This window comes from Sus scrofa, chromosome 4 (assembly GCF_000003025.6).
Source record: "Sus scrofa isolate TJ Tabasco breed Duroc chromosome 4, Sscrofa11.1, whole genome shotgun sequence".
In the NCBI taxonomy this organism is placed as follows: Eukaryota; Metazoa; Chordata; class Mammalia; order Artiodactyla; family Suidae; genus Sus; species Sus scrofa.
The window spans coordinates 28,014,034-28,028,771 of record NC_010446.5 but is presented as its reverse complement, the minus strand read 5'-3'; the positions used below and the strand labels follow the sequence as shown (position 1 = coordinate 28,028,771).

Here is a 14,738-nt window from a genome sequence, read left to right as displayed (position 1 = left end):
CTTAGTGGTTAAGAACAGTGTCAAATTCTTTAACAGCCAGCCTACATGGTAGTAGGACTGGGACCTTGTTATGGGAAATGAGGCTCTTGACAAGAACCTTGCCTGAGAGAAGGTTGCCCAACTCCCCTGGAAGGTGGACTCAAGAGGTGCCCAGTGGCAAAGACCCAACCTGAGGATCAAAGTCTTCAAACTACCACTTCCAAAGGCAATGTTCCAAAGTAGATGGGATCACTGGAGTGCTAAAGCAATAATGCGGTTTCAACATTTTTTGTGATAACAAATAGCACTCTCCTTTTAGTCAGTAAATTTTCTTTTAGAGTTGAGAGCTTGCTTGGAGTGTCTATCTGTCCTGCGATGGAGAAGAGTCACTGTATCTGATTCCTTCCCTTTCTTCTTCCTTCCTCCCTTCCTTCCTCCCTTACTTCCTTTCTTCCTTCCTTCTTGTTTTCTTTCTAGCATCAAATGTACAGTTTTAGTTCCTTGGTTGTGTATAGGAAGGAAGGTCAAGGGTAGTCATCTCTTTATTATTTTTAGATCAGTTAACCAATTCGTAGATTAACCACTGTAAAACTGTAATAACAACAAAGCATATGCAAGAAAATTAATAAAACATCTTCCTTGTAACACTTTCTAGCAGGTACTGCACTCTGTTACCACGCTATGGGAAATCCCCTTGCAGATTAGACTGTAGCCCCGGCAGCATGACACCACACCCTCTTGTACTTATAGCTCCACAAAGAACAAAGCTGGGGCCATGAGGGTAGAGGAGGTATGGGTTGTAGTTACTCACTCAGAAAATGAGTATTGAGAATTAGGTTTAAAAAAGATGGGGGGAGAAGAAAGTAAACAGTCAAGACTGAATCTTTTGAGCAACCTGGATAAAAATAATATTACTGATGAATAGTAACATATTTGACCTGTTTATTTAGCAACCGATGTGATATACAGTGCTTGTTCAGTTTCTGCTGCTACCTGACAAACCAGCCCCGAATCTAATGGCTTAAAACAACAACCATTTCATTTGCTCACAATAATTTGGGTCAGGAATTTGTGATTGCTCATCTCTGCTCCACAATTTCTGGGCCTTCATCTGGGAAGGCTTGATTGGAGTCTTGTCACTGAAGTTTTGATCTTGGATTTTGGTTGAGTTCTTCACTTCTCTTCCATGGAGTGGACTCTCCACTAGCCTCAGAGTACTGCCGGAGAAAAAACATAAAACAAACAAAAAATCTAAAAATTTTACATATAAAAATCATTAAGAAAAAATATGCCTACTACAAAAATTCAGTTTTTTTCAACCTGAAAAAAGGAAGGACTTAAATACCATTGTATGAACTGTAACAGTGGCAGAATATTCAGTCCATCCATCTTGAAAGTTACAGAATGCATTGCTCTAGAAAGCCAATGGGATCAATATATTCTCTCCTGAAAAAGAAAAGAATGAAAACAGAAATGATTTTTTATAATAGAAAAAAATAGAAGAATGAAACCTTTGAAATTATAGAAGTATTGCACATTAAGCATTATTAATGATAGCAGTGCTCAAAGAAGAAATTATGTCAAGAAAAACTATATTGGTTATCTGATATTCAAAACTGTGGGAAGATTTAACACAGAGAAAGAAATATTTAGATGAGCTTTTTATGTTTCACACTTTAAATATATCCATCAAATGTTTCTTCAAGCTTGTCTGCCTTGGGAAAAAAGAAAGGGATTACGATCTTCCAGCACAAAAATAACATCTAACTTAAAGCAAAAGTGAAAAGTGTTTAAATCCAAGTGGAGGGCATATGGGTATTTGCAGTGCTATTCTTTCAACTCTTCTTTATGTTTGAAATTTTTCACAATAAAAATTTTGGTATCCATCCCCACCTCCCCTAACTGAGGCTGTGGCTTCTTCATTCCTTGGTCAAGTGTACAGGGCTCAGCCGGAGGTTCAACACCCTCACCTCCTTCCCCTACTGTCTTTCATTTCAAACAGCATCTCTCCAGAACTGGGCCCTGGGAGTCCTTAAGAAGGAGGCACTGATGCTGCAGAAGGAAAATCTGCCCAGAGTCCGCCTGCCCCTGGTTGACCAGCAAATAGAACTCTTCTAATTCTGGGCCCCTCTCCATACTTGTTTATACTTAAACTAATTCATTTGACTTAGTTTCCAAAAATATTTTGTTAGGGATTATACAGTCCTTGTAAGTCAATAAAAACCCAGTTGAAAGTGTATGAAAGCAAATAGTAAAAAGAAGTCAAACGCTATGATGATTTTTTTCCCCAGGAAAAAATTTTAAGATTGAATTTGTCCTGGATGACGTAATTCGGGTGGAATCCAGGACTTTCAGTCTAGCCGTGCAGTCTGTCACCAACGGCAGCAGTAGCAGCAGCAAAGGGTCCCCTGTGGGCACAGCTGCCCAGATAGTGACTACAGTAATTAGCTGTCTGATGGGAAGAATGTTGCTCTTGGAAATATTTACAACTGCAGTTTTGATTTTGAACATAACTCTAGGTAAGCACACTTCACTTTTTCTTTTATTTTTTAAAGCTTTATTTATTTATCTATTTACTTATTTATTTATGTTTTTAGGGCCACACCCATGGCATATGGAGGTTCCCAGGCTAGGGGTGAAATCAGAGTTGTAGCTGCTGGCCTACACCACAGCCACAGAAACTCAGGATCTGAGCTGCATTTGTGGCCTACACCATAGCTCATGGCAACACTGGATCCTTAACCCACTGAGCAAGGTCAGGGATTGAACCTGCATCCTCATGAATGCTAGTCAGATTGTTTTTGCTGAGCCACGACGGAAACTCCACACTTCATTTTTTCAATGTTTGTCTCCACCTACTGAGGAATGAGAAAATGTTTACAAAATAAAGACGAAGTGCATAGCATGGAACCACCATGGACACAAAGACATGGATGGTCTCAGTCCTTGAGAAAGTAATTGCTTCAATGGTAGAGACTAGAGCACCCTATAGAAATGCTATTTACATTATGTGATGGCATATAAAAAGTACAACTTGTCTATTTTATAATAACATGATAGGTATTGCTTAAGTTTGTTTCTTCTCAAAAGCATTAAAATATAAGGTATAAGTACTGCTTATTATAAATTTGCACATTTTGTGTTTCCTCATTCAATGCATTTTTTTCCTAATAATCTTCAGAGACTTTAATCCTCCTTGTCCTTGACAACTTTGGAATTTTATAAAATTTAGAAAATTCTATTTCGAGTCATTAGTAAATGATATTGTTCTTGGTGTTTTTTAGATTTTTTTCCTAGATAAAAAAGTTAATCAGCAGCTTAGTCTTTGCTACTAAATAATCTGTCATTCTTTAAATAAAGCCACAAGTTGACTTAAACACTATTAGTCCTTTCAGGTTGCTGTAACAAAATACCATAGACTGGGTGGCTTATGAAGAATGGAAATTTATTTCTCACAATTCTGAAGTCTGGAAGTCTGAGATCAGGGTGTCAGCATGGTCAAATGAGGGCCTCTTCTGGGTCGAAAATCCCTTTACATGGTGGAAGGGGCTGTCCAGTTCTATGAGGTCTCTTTTATTAAACCCTAATCCCATTCATGAGGGCTCCACCCTCCAGACCTCAGCAGGGTACCAGTGGCTCTGCCTCCTAATACCATCACATTGGACAAGTTAGGTTTTAAAACATGAATTTGGGGCGGAACAAATTCAGATCAAAGCAGCCTTTAATGAAATGAAATTCTGTTGTTGTTGTTTTTTTTAAAACTTTGCACTGTGAATTAATAATGTTTTACTTTTAAGGGACTCATAAAGTTCCACTAAATAAAATGACAAAACTTGAATGTGAAAAATACAATGTACACACACCACTATACTCTCTCCACGGTTCCACACAAGAGTTATTGATTCTAACATTAAATTGGTAAACTTTGAAATACTAATTTATATATACTACTTTTGCCCTATTAACAGTACCATGAAGTATTAGAAAAGCCAAAATAAATAAAACACATTTTAAATCATATTCTATGTTACTACTACTTTAAAAAATTGTATTATTTTCACTTTTCAGGAAGCAGCTGAAATGCTATTCTGAAGAACAGGTTGAAAATACAAATACAAGAACTGCTTAAGAGCTATTTTGTTGCACAAGAAAAAGTCTATAGCATTTTCAAGAAAATATGCTAAAAATATTTTTGTAATATATAAAATGTATTAATTAGCTTTAATCACAAAATTCAGATGTCTTCAAAATATAAATTTCTTTTGATTCCTTATGTTTGTATGTTCTTATTTCACTTAAAAATACTTTTAGAACTCTTTGATTTGTAAGCAGATATGTCACCTCCAAGTTACTGTACCAACAAATCCTTTATATAATTGAGAGAATTTTCTAGTTTTGATTTAACTTCTTTAGATCAGATTGAAAGCACTTTGAATTTCTGTATGTACTAGAGGATCTATTTTCTCTATCCTTTCCCAAGGCTCTGATTTCCAATGATCTAAGCCATTTTAAATTCTAAGGATTTTTGGAGAAAAGAGATTGTTTTTGACCTTTTTTTCAGACTGAGTTGCTGTTTTTCAGGTCCACAGCAATCCCCCAAATTCTAGATTATCCAAGACTTCTGGGCCTTGCCAACCCTGGCCAGTATTCTAAAAACAGTTTTCTTGATGTCCCTGGAACAAGCTTTTGCTATAAGTCCAAACTCATCTTTTTACTCATTCTTCCCACTCAAAACTGTCACTATTGAGAATGTGACCTCCAGCAACCCAAGGCTGGAGATATTTATTTTCCAGAGGATAAAATTAGGGAATGCAAAAAAAAAAAAATTAAAAAAATTAAAAAGCCAGACATTAATGTAGCTAAATTAAACAAAATCTCTTAACTATAAAAAAATTCTAAAGTAAATGCTTAATTTAGAGAAATAACCCAATGAAGGCCTTTGGCTACATCCAGAGCAAGTCAAGTTAATGCTCACAAAGTTACCTTCCAGTAAGTGACAGGAAGCAGTTGGAATAGCCGAGGGAATTCAGCAAAGCCCAGAGGTTTTTCTTCTGCATACCATTTCTTGGTATTCTCACCCCAGGTTATTGTTAATCTTGCTTAATTAACAGAAAAATTATGAACATTTACCATGTAGTAAATCTAAATATCTTTGTGTATATTTAGCATTTAACATTTACTTCATACCAGATGTTGTAGTGAGAAGACTACAAGGGCTAAGATGCTGTCTTCACCCTCCAAGAGTTTACAAGGTAATTGGGGAGATAGTAGTGGCAAAGGTGACACAGAAAACACAAAGATACAATATGGTATGTGAGAGGGAGAGACAGAGGGTGCTAGAGGGGCTGGCGGGGGGTGGGCACTTGCCTTGGGGAAGGACATCTGGTGAGGATGGAGGTGGATGAGGGACAGCTTCCAAAATCAGATGAAGCCTGAGATGACTGTTGAAGAATAAAGCATGACACTAGTCAAAGAAGAGTGTCCTGACAGAGGGTGTGGTGGAGAGAACAAAGGCTGGGAGTCCACTAGATAGCAAGTTCCTCAAAGGCAGTAAGGCTCTTCCTTACTCAGCATTTTTCCTGCCATCTTACAAAACGTCTGGCACTAATAGATGCCGACTCACTGCTCATGGAGCGTGGGGAGGTCACGAGCTCTCTGATGTTACTGGAGCACCAGTACAGCCCCTTGATGAGGAACATCCTTCATGTTCAGAGAACCCTGATACCTGATTAGACCACACCACCTGTTAACTGAGGACTCTCCCACTTCCTTCAGTTCCAACCTTGGAAGAATGAGAAACTCTACCACTAAATGGGGAATAGGAGAGAGAGAGAGACACCCAACAAAAAAGACTTAAAAATCAGGGTTTCAAATGCAAATTCGGTTTACTCTCCATTTCAGAACACTTAGAAAACCAAATGCCAAGAACTACAGTTGTAGCACCTATGGAACAAATTCCTACGTTGTGTTTCTGGAAGAGATGCAAAAGTATTCTTCACATCAGAATGCTGTGAAAGCCACAGAATTGGCCACCATCTGTAGTCTTTCCTTACCTCAAGTTTTAATTCAGTCCCCTGGAAATTTTTTTTGTCAAAAATTTAGCACAGATTTTTAACAAAGAACTTTTCTAATATAACCCAGCAAAGTCTCCTTGTCTTGCATCATGAAAAGCCAAACTGATAGCCGTGTCTGCAGCAAAGTAAGGGTTTATTTGTAGGACTCCAAGAAAGGAGAAAGGGCAGCTCATGCTCAAAAGACGTCTGAATTCCCTGATGGCTTTTAAGCAAGGGTTTTTGAAAGACAGTGTTAGGGAAGAGGGTCTTAGGATGCCTGATCAGCTCATGAACATTCTTCTGATTGATTGATCATAAGGTAACAGCGAGATGTTTCCAGAATGTTAGTCATCAAACTTTTGGTTCCAGCCAGATTGGGTTCTGTGTGCTTGTGGCCAGCATGTAGAAGTTGTACTCACCTTCCTCCCCCAGATGAGAGGGTCTTAGTTTTTGCTGAACATCTAGATATGCATCAGATTAGTATCTATCTCCCTTCAGGAGGAACCAGGAGTCTTGGGACTCTGTTGTTCTAATCATGAACTGCCCTGCATCTGTTCATTGGAACTTATGGAAGCCCTAGGAGGCTCAACCCGTTTTTTCCTACAAATAAGAAATGAGGGACTGGAGGGGCTTTTTTACCCAGGAAGGCCCCACAGGGTCCTGCTTGGTTTCTGTCCCCACTTTTATTTGATACCTCTCAATCCTCAGGGAAGCAGGAGTGGGACAAGAAAGGGAATGAAGTTTGAGATAAATTAACCATAATCTGCACAGGGGAACTCAGTTTTGGGGAACTGGATTTCACTAATACAAGTCGTTTGAGAGTAAAAGGAACTTCTAAAAACTTGCTTCTTAGACACAGGGTTTGTTAAAAAGTTCCCGATTTGACTTTTCTAGGTTTCTGACTGTTAGCTTTTAAATTTTTTTTCTAAAATTATTATGGTACATACCCAAAATTATTTTTTACCAGATAAATTAACTACTACTCTTTTAAATGCCTCACTGTTAAAAATCCATAGGCAATATGGCTTTGCATAGCCTTCATTCATAAATTGGCCATTTTTTACAGTAATGTTTCTCTGAACAAACCTGTCTTAGAAATTTGTGTTTAGGTTTTTAAAAAATACTTTTTAATGTTTTAAGGCCTATTTAGCTGTTGTGTGAGCAAGTCATTAAAAATACTTTGTGAGTTAGTACTATTTCTCCAGGATCTGAAAAATTCATAAAGTAAAAATAGCATTCCCACTTAGTCAATGTAAGGAGCAGAGAATAAGGAGGTAATAAGAATATTTTCCTGTATTTCTGATAATCAGTGAAACATTTATATCCTGTACTACTGTCTCTACTCTTTGCTAAGCTCTATCACCTCCTGATTATTGCAGTGATTTCTGGATGATACATGTACTTTTTATCTCTTCTCCATTTTATCCTCTGGAGTGCTATCTAAAATACTAATACTACTAATGATAATTAAAATAATAATAATTAAAGATTTACCACATGCTTACTAAGTGCCAGACGCAAACTGAGTGTTCTACGTGAACTCTTTGCATGTATGCTATGAGATTATTGTCCCCCTTTCCAGATGAGGAGATGAAACAAAAATATTAAGTACTCCAGTTCGCAGAGCTTTTTATCATAAAGATGGGATTCAAATCTAACTCCAGAGCCCAGCTCCAACATTTAATTGCCTCTCACTTTTCACCAACTAGGGGAAAATCTTTCACTGTGAAGAGAATTTTTAGAAAAACGTATTCCTGTTCAAATTCTAAGTCTATACTTTACCACCTCAATACCCTCAGGCAAGTTCTTACTCTCCTTTATTTTCAGTTCCTTCACCTATGAGATGTGGAAAATATCTACATGGTAGTGTGGTACTGGAAGACCAGTAATATCATATGTAAGGCACCTAAGCCAGGCCCAACAAGTGGTAAGCCGTCAGTAAAAGGTATCCTTTCCTGTTATTGTACTGACTATAATATTGCCTACATTATATTAACCATTGGCCCAATAAGCCATCATTAGCCTTCTTACTATACCAGAACAGTGCCTTAGCATGTAATAACCACAATGTGAGTGTTAGTTATTGGAATCATTGGCTGAACACAGGGCCACATAGAACAGCAGTGAGTGCAGTGAGGAGTGACCAACTTGTGTACGATAAGTTATAAAAACAAAAGCATATTCTAGGAACTTTCCTTAAAAGGTGGCTGTCATGCATCCCGTGCCCTTCTTCACCCTTTCCTGTTTTTCCAGCTGCAAGGAGCAAGATGCCTCCTTGGACCAGGAAGACAAGGGCCAGGCCCTTTGAGAAGGGTAGAGAACTCAGTCGAAAAGAGATTGGACCCCTGACAATACCGCCTTTGCCCTTTCGGGTTTCATTGCTGCTTGGCTAGAGTCCTAATCCTGACTGAACGTGAAAGGAACAAGAGATTAGGGAATTCATCCTTTGTACAGGGGAAGGTGGGCAGAGACAATGCTAAGACAAGGAAATTGTTCCAAAATAGCACATATATCTGTGAAGTTTTTAGCTGTATCCTTCAAAATAGAAATGCTTAAATCATCTGAATCTCTGGTATATTTGGTATGGGAAACCATCAGAATCAGTTGGGGGTTCACACCCTTCTTCCATGCTCATCAGTGCACATTTTCAGCTTCCCCAGGTTGGCACCAGTCTCCAGTGAAAGAAACATAAAGATGTGTTCCTCCAACTTCCCATCCCCAGAGAATAGCTACAGATACAACACGAAGGACTGAAAAAGAAGGGGCCTGCTGTCAGGGTTATAGTAGGTATTGAATACTTGTGGGCAGTTGACCAGCCACGACATAGTCTCTCACCACATCACTTGCAGGCTCTGATGCACTACTCTAGTTATTATGGTCAGACCATACTAAAATTAGAAAGCTCCTTAAGAAAAATTGTTCTTCCAGGAATTCTGATTACCTGTGATCAGACGATTTTATTAAAGTTCCTTTAGGCTAAGGGCTGTGTGCTCTTTTGAGATTTCTCTAACATGATTAGCACACATTATGCCCATGGTAAGTGTTGAGTTAACTCTTTAATTAAACAAATGAAAAGACAGCATGATGAAACTTTTCCTCTATGAGATTTTTGAGATAAATAAATCCTACCAAAATATTATGGAAATTGCACTTTATCCGGACTTACTGCCTTAACATTTCAAATAAGATGGCATAAAATTCACACCCATTTAGAGACCCCTAGTTGCAGTTGCCATGGTAATGGGTTCAGTGCAAGATACTTACGGGCATGTCTGGCTACGTGGTTTTTCTTTAAAGTAATTTATGTATTTAAGCAGATGATCCTTTTTACATATGAGTTCTCCCCAAGGGAGTTCCCATTATGGCTCAGTGGTTAACAAACCCAATTAGAATCCATGAGGATGCGGGTTTGATCCCTGGCCTTGCTCAGTGGGTTAAGGATCTGGCGCTGCTATGAGCTGCAGTGTAGGTCGCAGATGCAGCTCAGATCCCGTGTTTCTGTGGCTATGGGCGGCTGCTACAGCTCCAATTTGACCCCTAGCCTGGGGACTTCCATGTGCCACAAGTGCAGCCCTAAAAAGACCAAAGAAAGAAAGAAAGAAAAGAAAGAAAGTTCTTCCTAGGAAGAGAAAAATAAATGAATTAAGTTCTTTATACTGAAAATTTAAAGGATGATTATAACATAGATTTACTTCTCACTTACAAAGGGTTTAATTTGAAATAAAAATTAGAACAAGAAATATATATTCCAGAAGTTTCCGTCCTGGCGCCACGGAAATGAATCCGACTAGGAACCATGAGGTTGAAGGTTCGATCCCCGGCCTCACTCAGTGGGTCAAGGATCCGGCGGTGCTGTGAGCTGTGGTGTAGGTTGCAGACACAGCTCGGATCCTGCGTTGCTGTGGCTCTGGCGTAGCTGTAGCTCCAATTAGACCCCTAGCCTGGGAACCTCCACATGCCATGGGTGTGGCTCTAAAAAGAAAAAAAAAAAAAAATATATATATATATATATATTCCATTTTGAGGAGGTAATCATCGCTGTATGAAATGTACATATATGCAAACAAACGCCTTTAATAAGAACTGCTGATATGTCTAATATTTTAAAGGGCCAGAAATGGTCAGAGAAGGATCCACCAGCAGTGGTTTGAAATTAACAGATTAAGGAGTTCCCTGGTGTCTCAGAGAGTTAAGGATCTGGCATTGTCACTGGTGTCACAGGTTCGACCCCTGGCCTAGGGAATTTCCACATCCAGCTGGTATGGCAAAAAAAAAAAAAAAAAGAGAGAGATTAAAAAACCATTAAGTGAGTTCCCATTGTGGCTCAATGGGTTACAAACCCAGCTAGTATCCATAAGGATGCGGGTTTGATCCCTGGCCTCACTCAGTAGGTTAAGGATCCGGCATTGTTGTAGCTGTGGCATAGGCCAGCAGCTGCAGCTCTGGCCCCAATTCAACCCTTAGCCTGGGAACTCCCATATACCACAGTTGTGGCCATAAAAAAAAAAAAAAAAAAGCCTAATAAAAAACAAAAATCAGTAATCAAAGCATATATTCTCCTAAGTGAATTTGAATTAATGGACAATAGCATGTCTCTATTTTGAACAGGAGGGTTAGCATGAAGTGTGTGCTTAAAAAACATTTCTATTAATTGTGTTTGAAGTACTGAGCTGATTAAAAGAACTGAAGATCATTATGATAATCCTGGTTTGCTAAAATAATAGACACTGAGAATTGGACAAAATTTGGCAGAATAAAAAATGGAAAAAATTGGCATCAGATATTATGAGAAAACTATCCCGTGAGTAGTGAGAAAAAGTACAGAGAGGGAAGAGTAGGGTTGTAGGTGCTTTTGTTCTAACAGCTGCTCTTTCACTCTATGTCTTTAAAGCAAAAGAGACAAAGAAGGTGGGGGTGTACTCAGAGCACAGCTTCAAAGCTGAGTGTTCCTTCTTTTCCCCCTTTTAACGGGCTATTAATAAATATATCTATTTCTGGTTGCTGATGACAGAAAATTTACCTCGTTTTCCTTGTAAGCACTGTGCTCTACTGTGAATGAAGAGAAGATTCTATGGCCTTGAAGATGATAAACCTGTACGCCTAAAAGCTTTCATTGATTTTACTGCTTTGTTTCCAACACATTTCCACATATGTTATGCCATGTACTTTGCAAAATAAATCCGTAAGGCAGGAATTATTGACCTAATTTTGCAGATGAAAAAACCAAGGCTCACACTTGTTCAAGAGCAAAGCCACAATGTCCTCATGCTACTTACTATAGCTAAGTGAATTTGGTTTTCATTGTTGGTTCAGTGTTGTTTTTTTTTATTTATTATTTATTTTTTTATATATATATATTTTTTTATTTTGTCTTTTGTCTTTTTAGGGCTATACCTGCAGCATACGGAGCTTCCCAGGCCCGGGGTCGAATCTGAGCTGTAGCTGCTGGCCTACACCGCAGCTCACAGCAATACCGGAACCCCAACCCACTGAGCGAGGCCAGGGGTAGAACCCACGTCCTCATGGATGCTAGTCAGATTTGTATCCGCTGAGCCACAATGGGAACTCCAGTGTTGTTCTATTTTTAAGTTTTCAGTTCACATATAAGATTAATTGTATTTCAAACCATTTTATTGTTTGTAAAAATCTCAACACATTTACCCTTAGGAATAATAAATGGCATCAGATTGTCGAACTTGCTCAGATCAAGTCTACTTAGCTCATAATACTAAACTATATTATAGCTCTAATAACTATATGGGTAGTAGCCAAGAGGTATTATATTGCTGAACCTCACTACTGGAACATAGAGTAAAGAGTTCACCCAATTTTTTCATTCAAATCCATCTGTAGTAAAAGACATGGATTATTTTTCTTCTTCCCTATCCAGGGCTCTTCTGAAGGGACTTGGTTAACTCTAACTTGTTCTTCAGAGTTCCCACTGTGGCACAGTGGGTTAAGGATCCAGGGTTTCTGCAGCTGTGGAATGGGTCGAAGCTGCAGCTCTGAGTGCAAAACTTCCATATACCATGGGTACGGCTGAAAAAGAAAAAAAAAATTTTCTTAAACTTTGTCTTCCTATATTTAGCAATAACAGTAACAATAACAATTGATGATATGCTAGAGCAATAATTATGATGAAAAATATTTATTTAAATGATTCACAGAAAGTTAATTTTCTTTTAATAGAAAAGAAAATTAAAAGTTGTTTCGGGGTTTTGGGTTTCTCTATTAAGAAATTTATCCTAACTATTAAATGGTGATTATGGATATTAAAATAAACTGTGATTTTCCATAATATTAAAATGTATTATTTTGAAAGCAAGAAGAGAAAGATCAATAAAACAATCCATTAAAATTATCACCAGATAATCCTTTCCTTTCAAAGGTTATCTGCTCAAAATTCTTACTCTGTAAGCTGCAAGGCTTTGTTTTGCTTAATCAAGAAATGAATGTGACTTTATGATCTGTATTCAACTGGAAACAGCTACTCATCAATAAAAAGCTATTAATGTATTAAGCTATTAATGCATAGAACAGCAAGTCTAAGATTGTTCTTAAGGAAAAAAATATATATCCCTTTAATGAAAAGCCAGAGAACTGAGCTTGGGAAGATCTGGAAGCACTGCCCTGTTTTTGCAAGGTCTGCACTACCTCCCAGGCAGGGATGGGAGGTCAGTTGATCCAGCTGGAGAACTCAGAACAAGAAAGCCTATTCAGGCTTAAACCTGAGAGAGTAAGTGGTAGGTTGGAAGCTGATAGAACAAGTAAATCAAGCTGGTGATCGGGATTGGGCAGGGGCAGATCAGAAGCCTTGAAGTGGGCAAATGGTCCTGACAGAAAGCAGGTAGAACTAACTGTACCCCATGACGTAGAGGCAATACAAAGAGAAATCTTTCATACATCAGGGTCTATCCTTTATGCTCCACCCCACTTGACATTTGGTGGTTCCCATCCCCATACCACCCAAGAGGACAGAACTTCAAATTGCGCACTCCCAAGAGGTGGTCCCCAGTAAAGACCCCAAATTATTGGCACTTATGATCCCCATTATAGGATTACTACTTGACAACTAGAGTAGAAATGATTTTTAAATATTCTTTTGTATGTATTTTAAAAGCAAGTTTTAAGTTTGCAGTCTTAAGCAAGCTTTGTTTGTTTCACTGTTGTGCTGGAAAGCAAATATTCACCATTTGTTTCCGGAAAAAGGTAACCTTTTGTTTCATTTGCAAATGGAAAATTTAATAAAGAAAACTGAGGAATAATTTTAAAATAAAATATCATAGGGATATAATAAATAACTTGAAGCAAAAATACAAGTCACTAAGGAAAAGCATTATGAACACCTGTTCATGTGAGGATGTAGGCTATTTTAGATTATTGGATTTTTAAAATCCAAAAAAATTCTGGAAATTTTGAATTAATTGAATTTAGGTATTTGAAGAGATTAAAGATTAGAACAGATCTGCTGAAGGTCAAGTGACCCTTTAAGGGACTGCAGAGGGTTAAGTGGACTTAGGGAGGTGTAGTCACTGGGAATGATCTAGTAGTAACATAGCACTACTAGCAGGTGGTAACAGGTTTTTGTTTTTTTTTTTTTTGGTAATAGTTCTTATCTGTGAATGTCTGGTCTGTGTCAGACTCTGCCCTAAAAGCTTTGTAAACATTACCCATGAAGTAGACCGACCCTATTGTGGCCATTTTACCAAGGAGGAAACTGAGGTTTAGAGATGGAATAATTTATCCAAGTTTACACAGAATCATTCCAGAGCAACAGTGAGAAACATTCTTTCTTCCCTTCTTGGGGATGAACAAGTTAAGTTATTAACAGAAAGGTGGTACAGATTGGGGTGGGGTGGAGTGGGGTGGGAGTGGGAGTGGGAATAGAGGTACTAGAAAGTTAAGTGGGTAGGTAAGGGCTGATCAGGGTGACAGAACAAAGGTAACTGTAACTAAAAAACAGGTAGAAAAAGTCTGGTTAAGGAACAATTTGCATGAACAGCTTTCAGCCTTTGATCATATAAACTTTCAACCTCTCTCACCAGTCACAATGCATCAATAGAGCAGATAAATTTTATGAGGGCCCTTTGCCCACAATAGCAAAAGATGTCTGCCTTTTAATAGCACAATGTTTAAGAAGAAACAAAAAAGAATCAGATTTCAAAAAGAGAACCACAGAACTTCTTAGTTTGGAACCCAGTAACAAACGCAGAGACACGGTGAAGTGCCACTTTTTAACTTTCAGTTAGAGGAAATCCAATTTCCTTGGATTACTTGGAGGAGTAAAAAAATTGCTTGAAGGAACATAAATCCTGAACTGAACTCTTCCACCCTAAAGTGGTGGAATGATTGAGATCTGGCCTACTCAGACTCATCATCCTAAGACAGCGGGGGTGCCCTAACTTTTCACAGTCTAAACACTGATTTCTCTTGGTCCCATATGGCAGGGGGATTCTGTGGGTTTAACGAAAATGGGAATGGTTGGAGCAAAAGCACTCTGTATAGAAAGTAGGACACCACCACATGAGCCCAGGAACTCCGCAACAGAACAGCCTGTCCAGCCAGCACCGGTCACAAAAAAACTACTCTAGACTGAGCCGGGGCTGCTGCCACGCCAGCCGCAGCCACTTGCCCGCTCCCGCAGCGCTTATTGGCTCTCAGCTCCAACGCCGGACCCACAGCCTCTCGCCTATTGGGCAAGGCAGG

General features: G+C 38.6%; 1 protein-coding gene across 1 annotated transcript in view; it reads left to right on the top strand.

Moving 5' to 3' along the window:
* Nucleotides 1-5,324, top strand: part of PKHD1L1 (PKHD1 like 1) — a 152,884-nt gene extending 147,560 nt beyond the window's left edge. Inside the window, 2 exon segments of the mRNA XM_021089012.1 lie at nucleotides 2,271-2,498; nucleotides 4,048-5,324. Coding sequence (XP_020944671.1) covers nucleotides 2,271-2,498; nucleotides 4,048-4,058 — 239 coding nt within the window. The 3' untranslated portion in view covers nucleotides 4,059-5,324.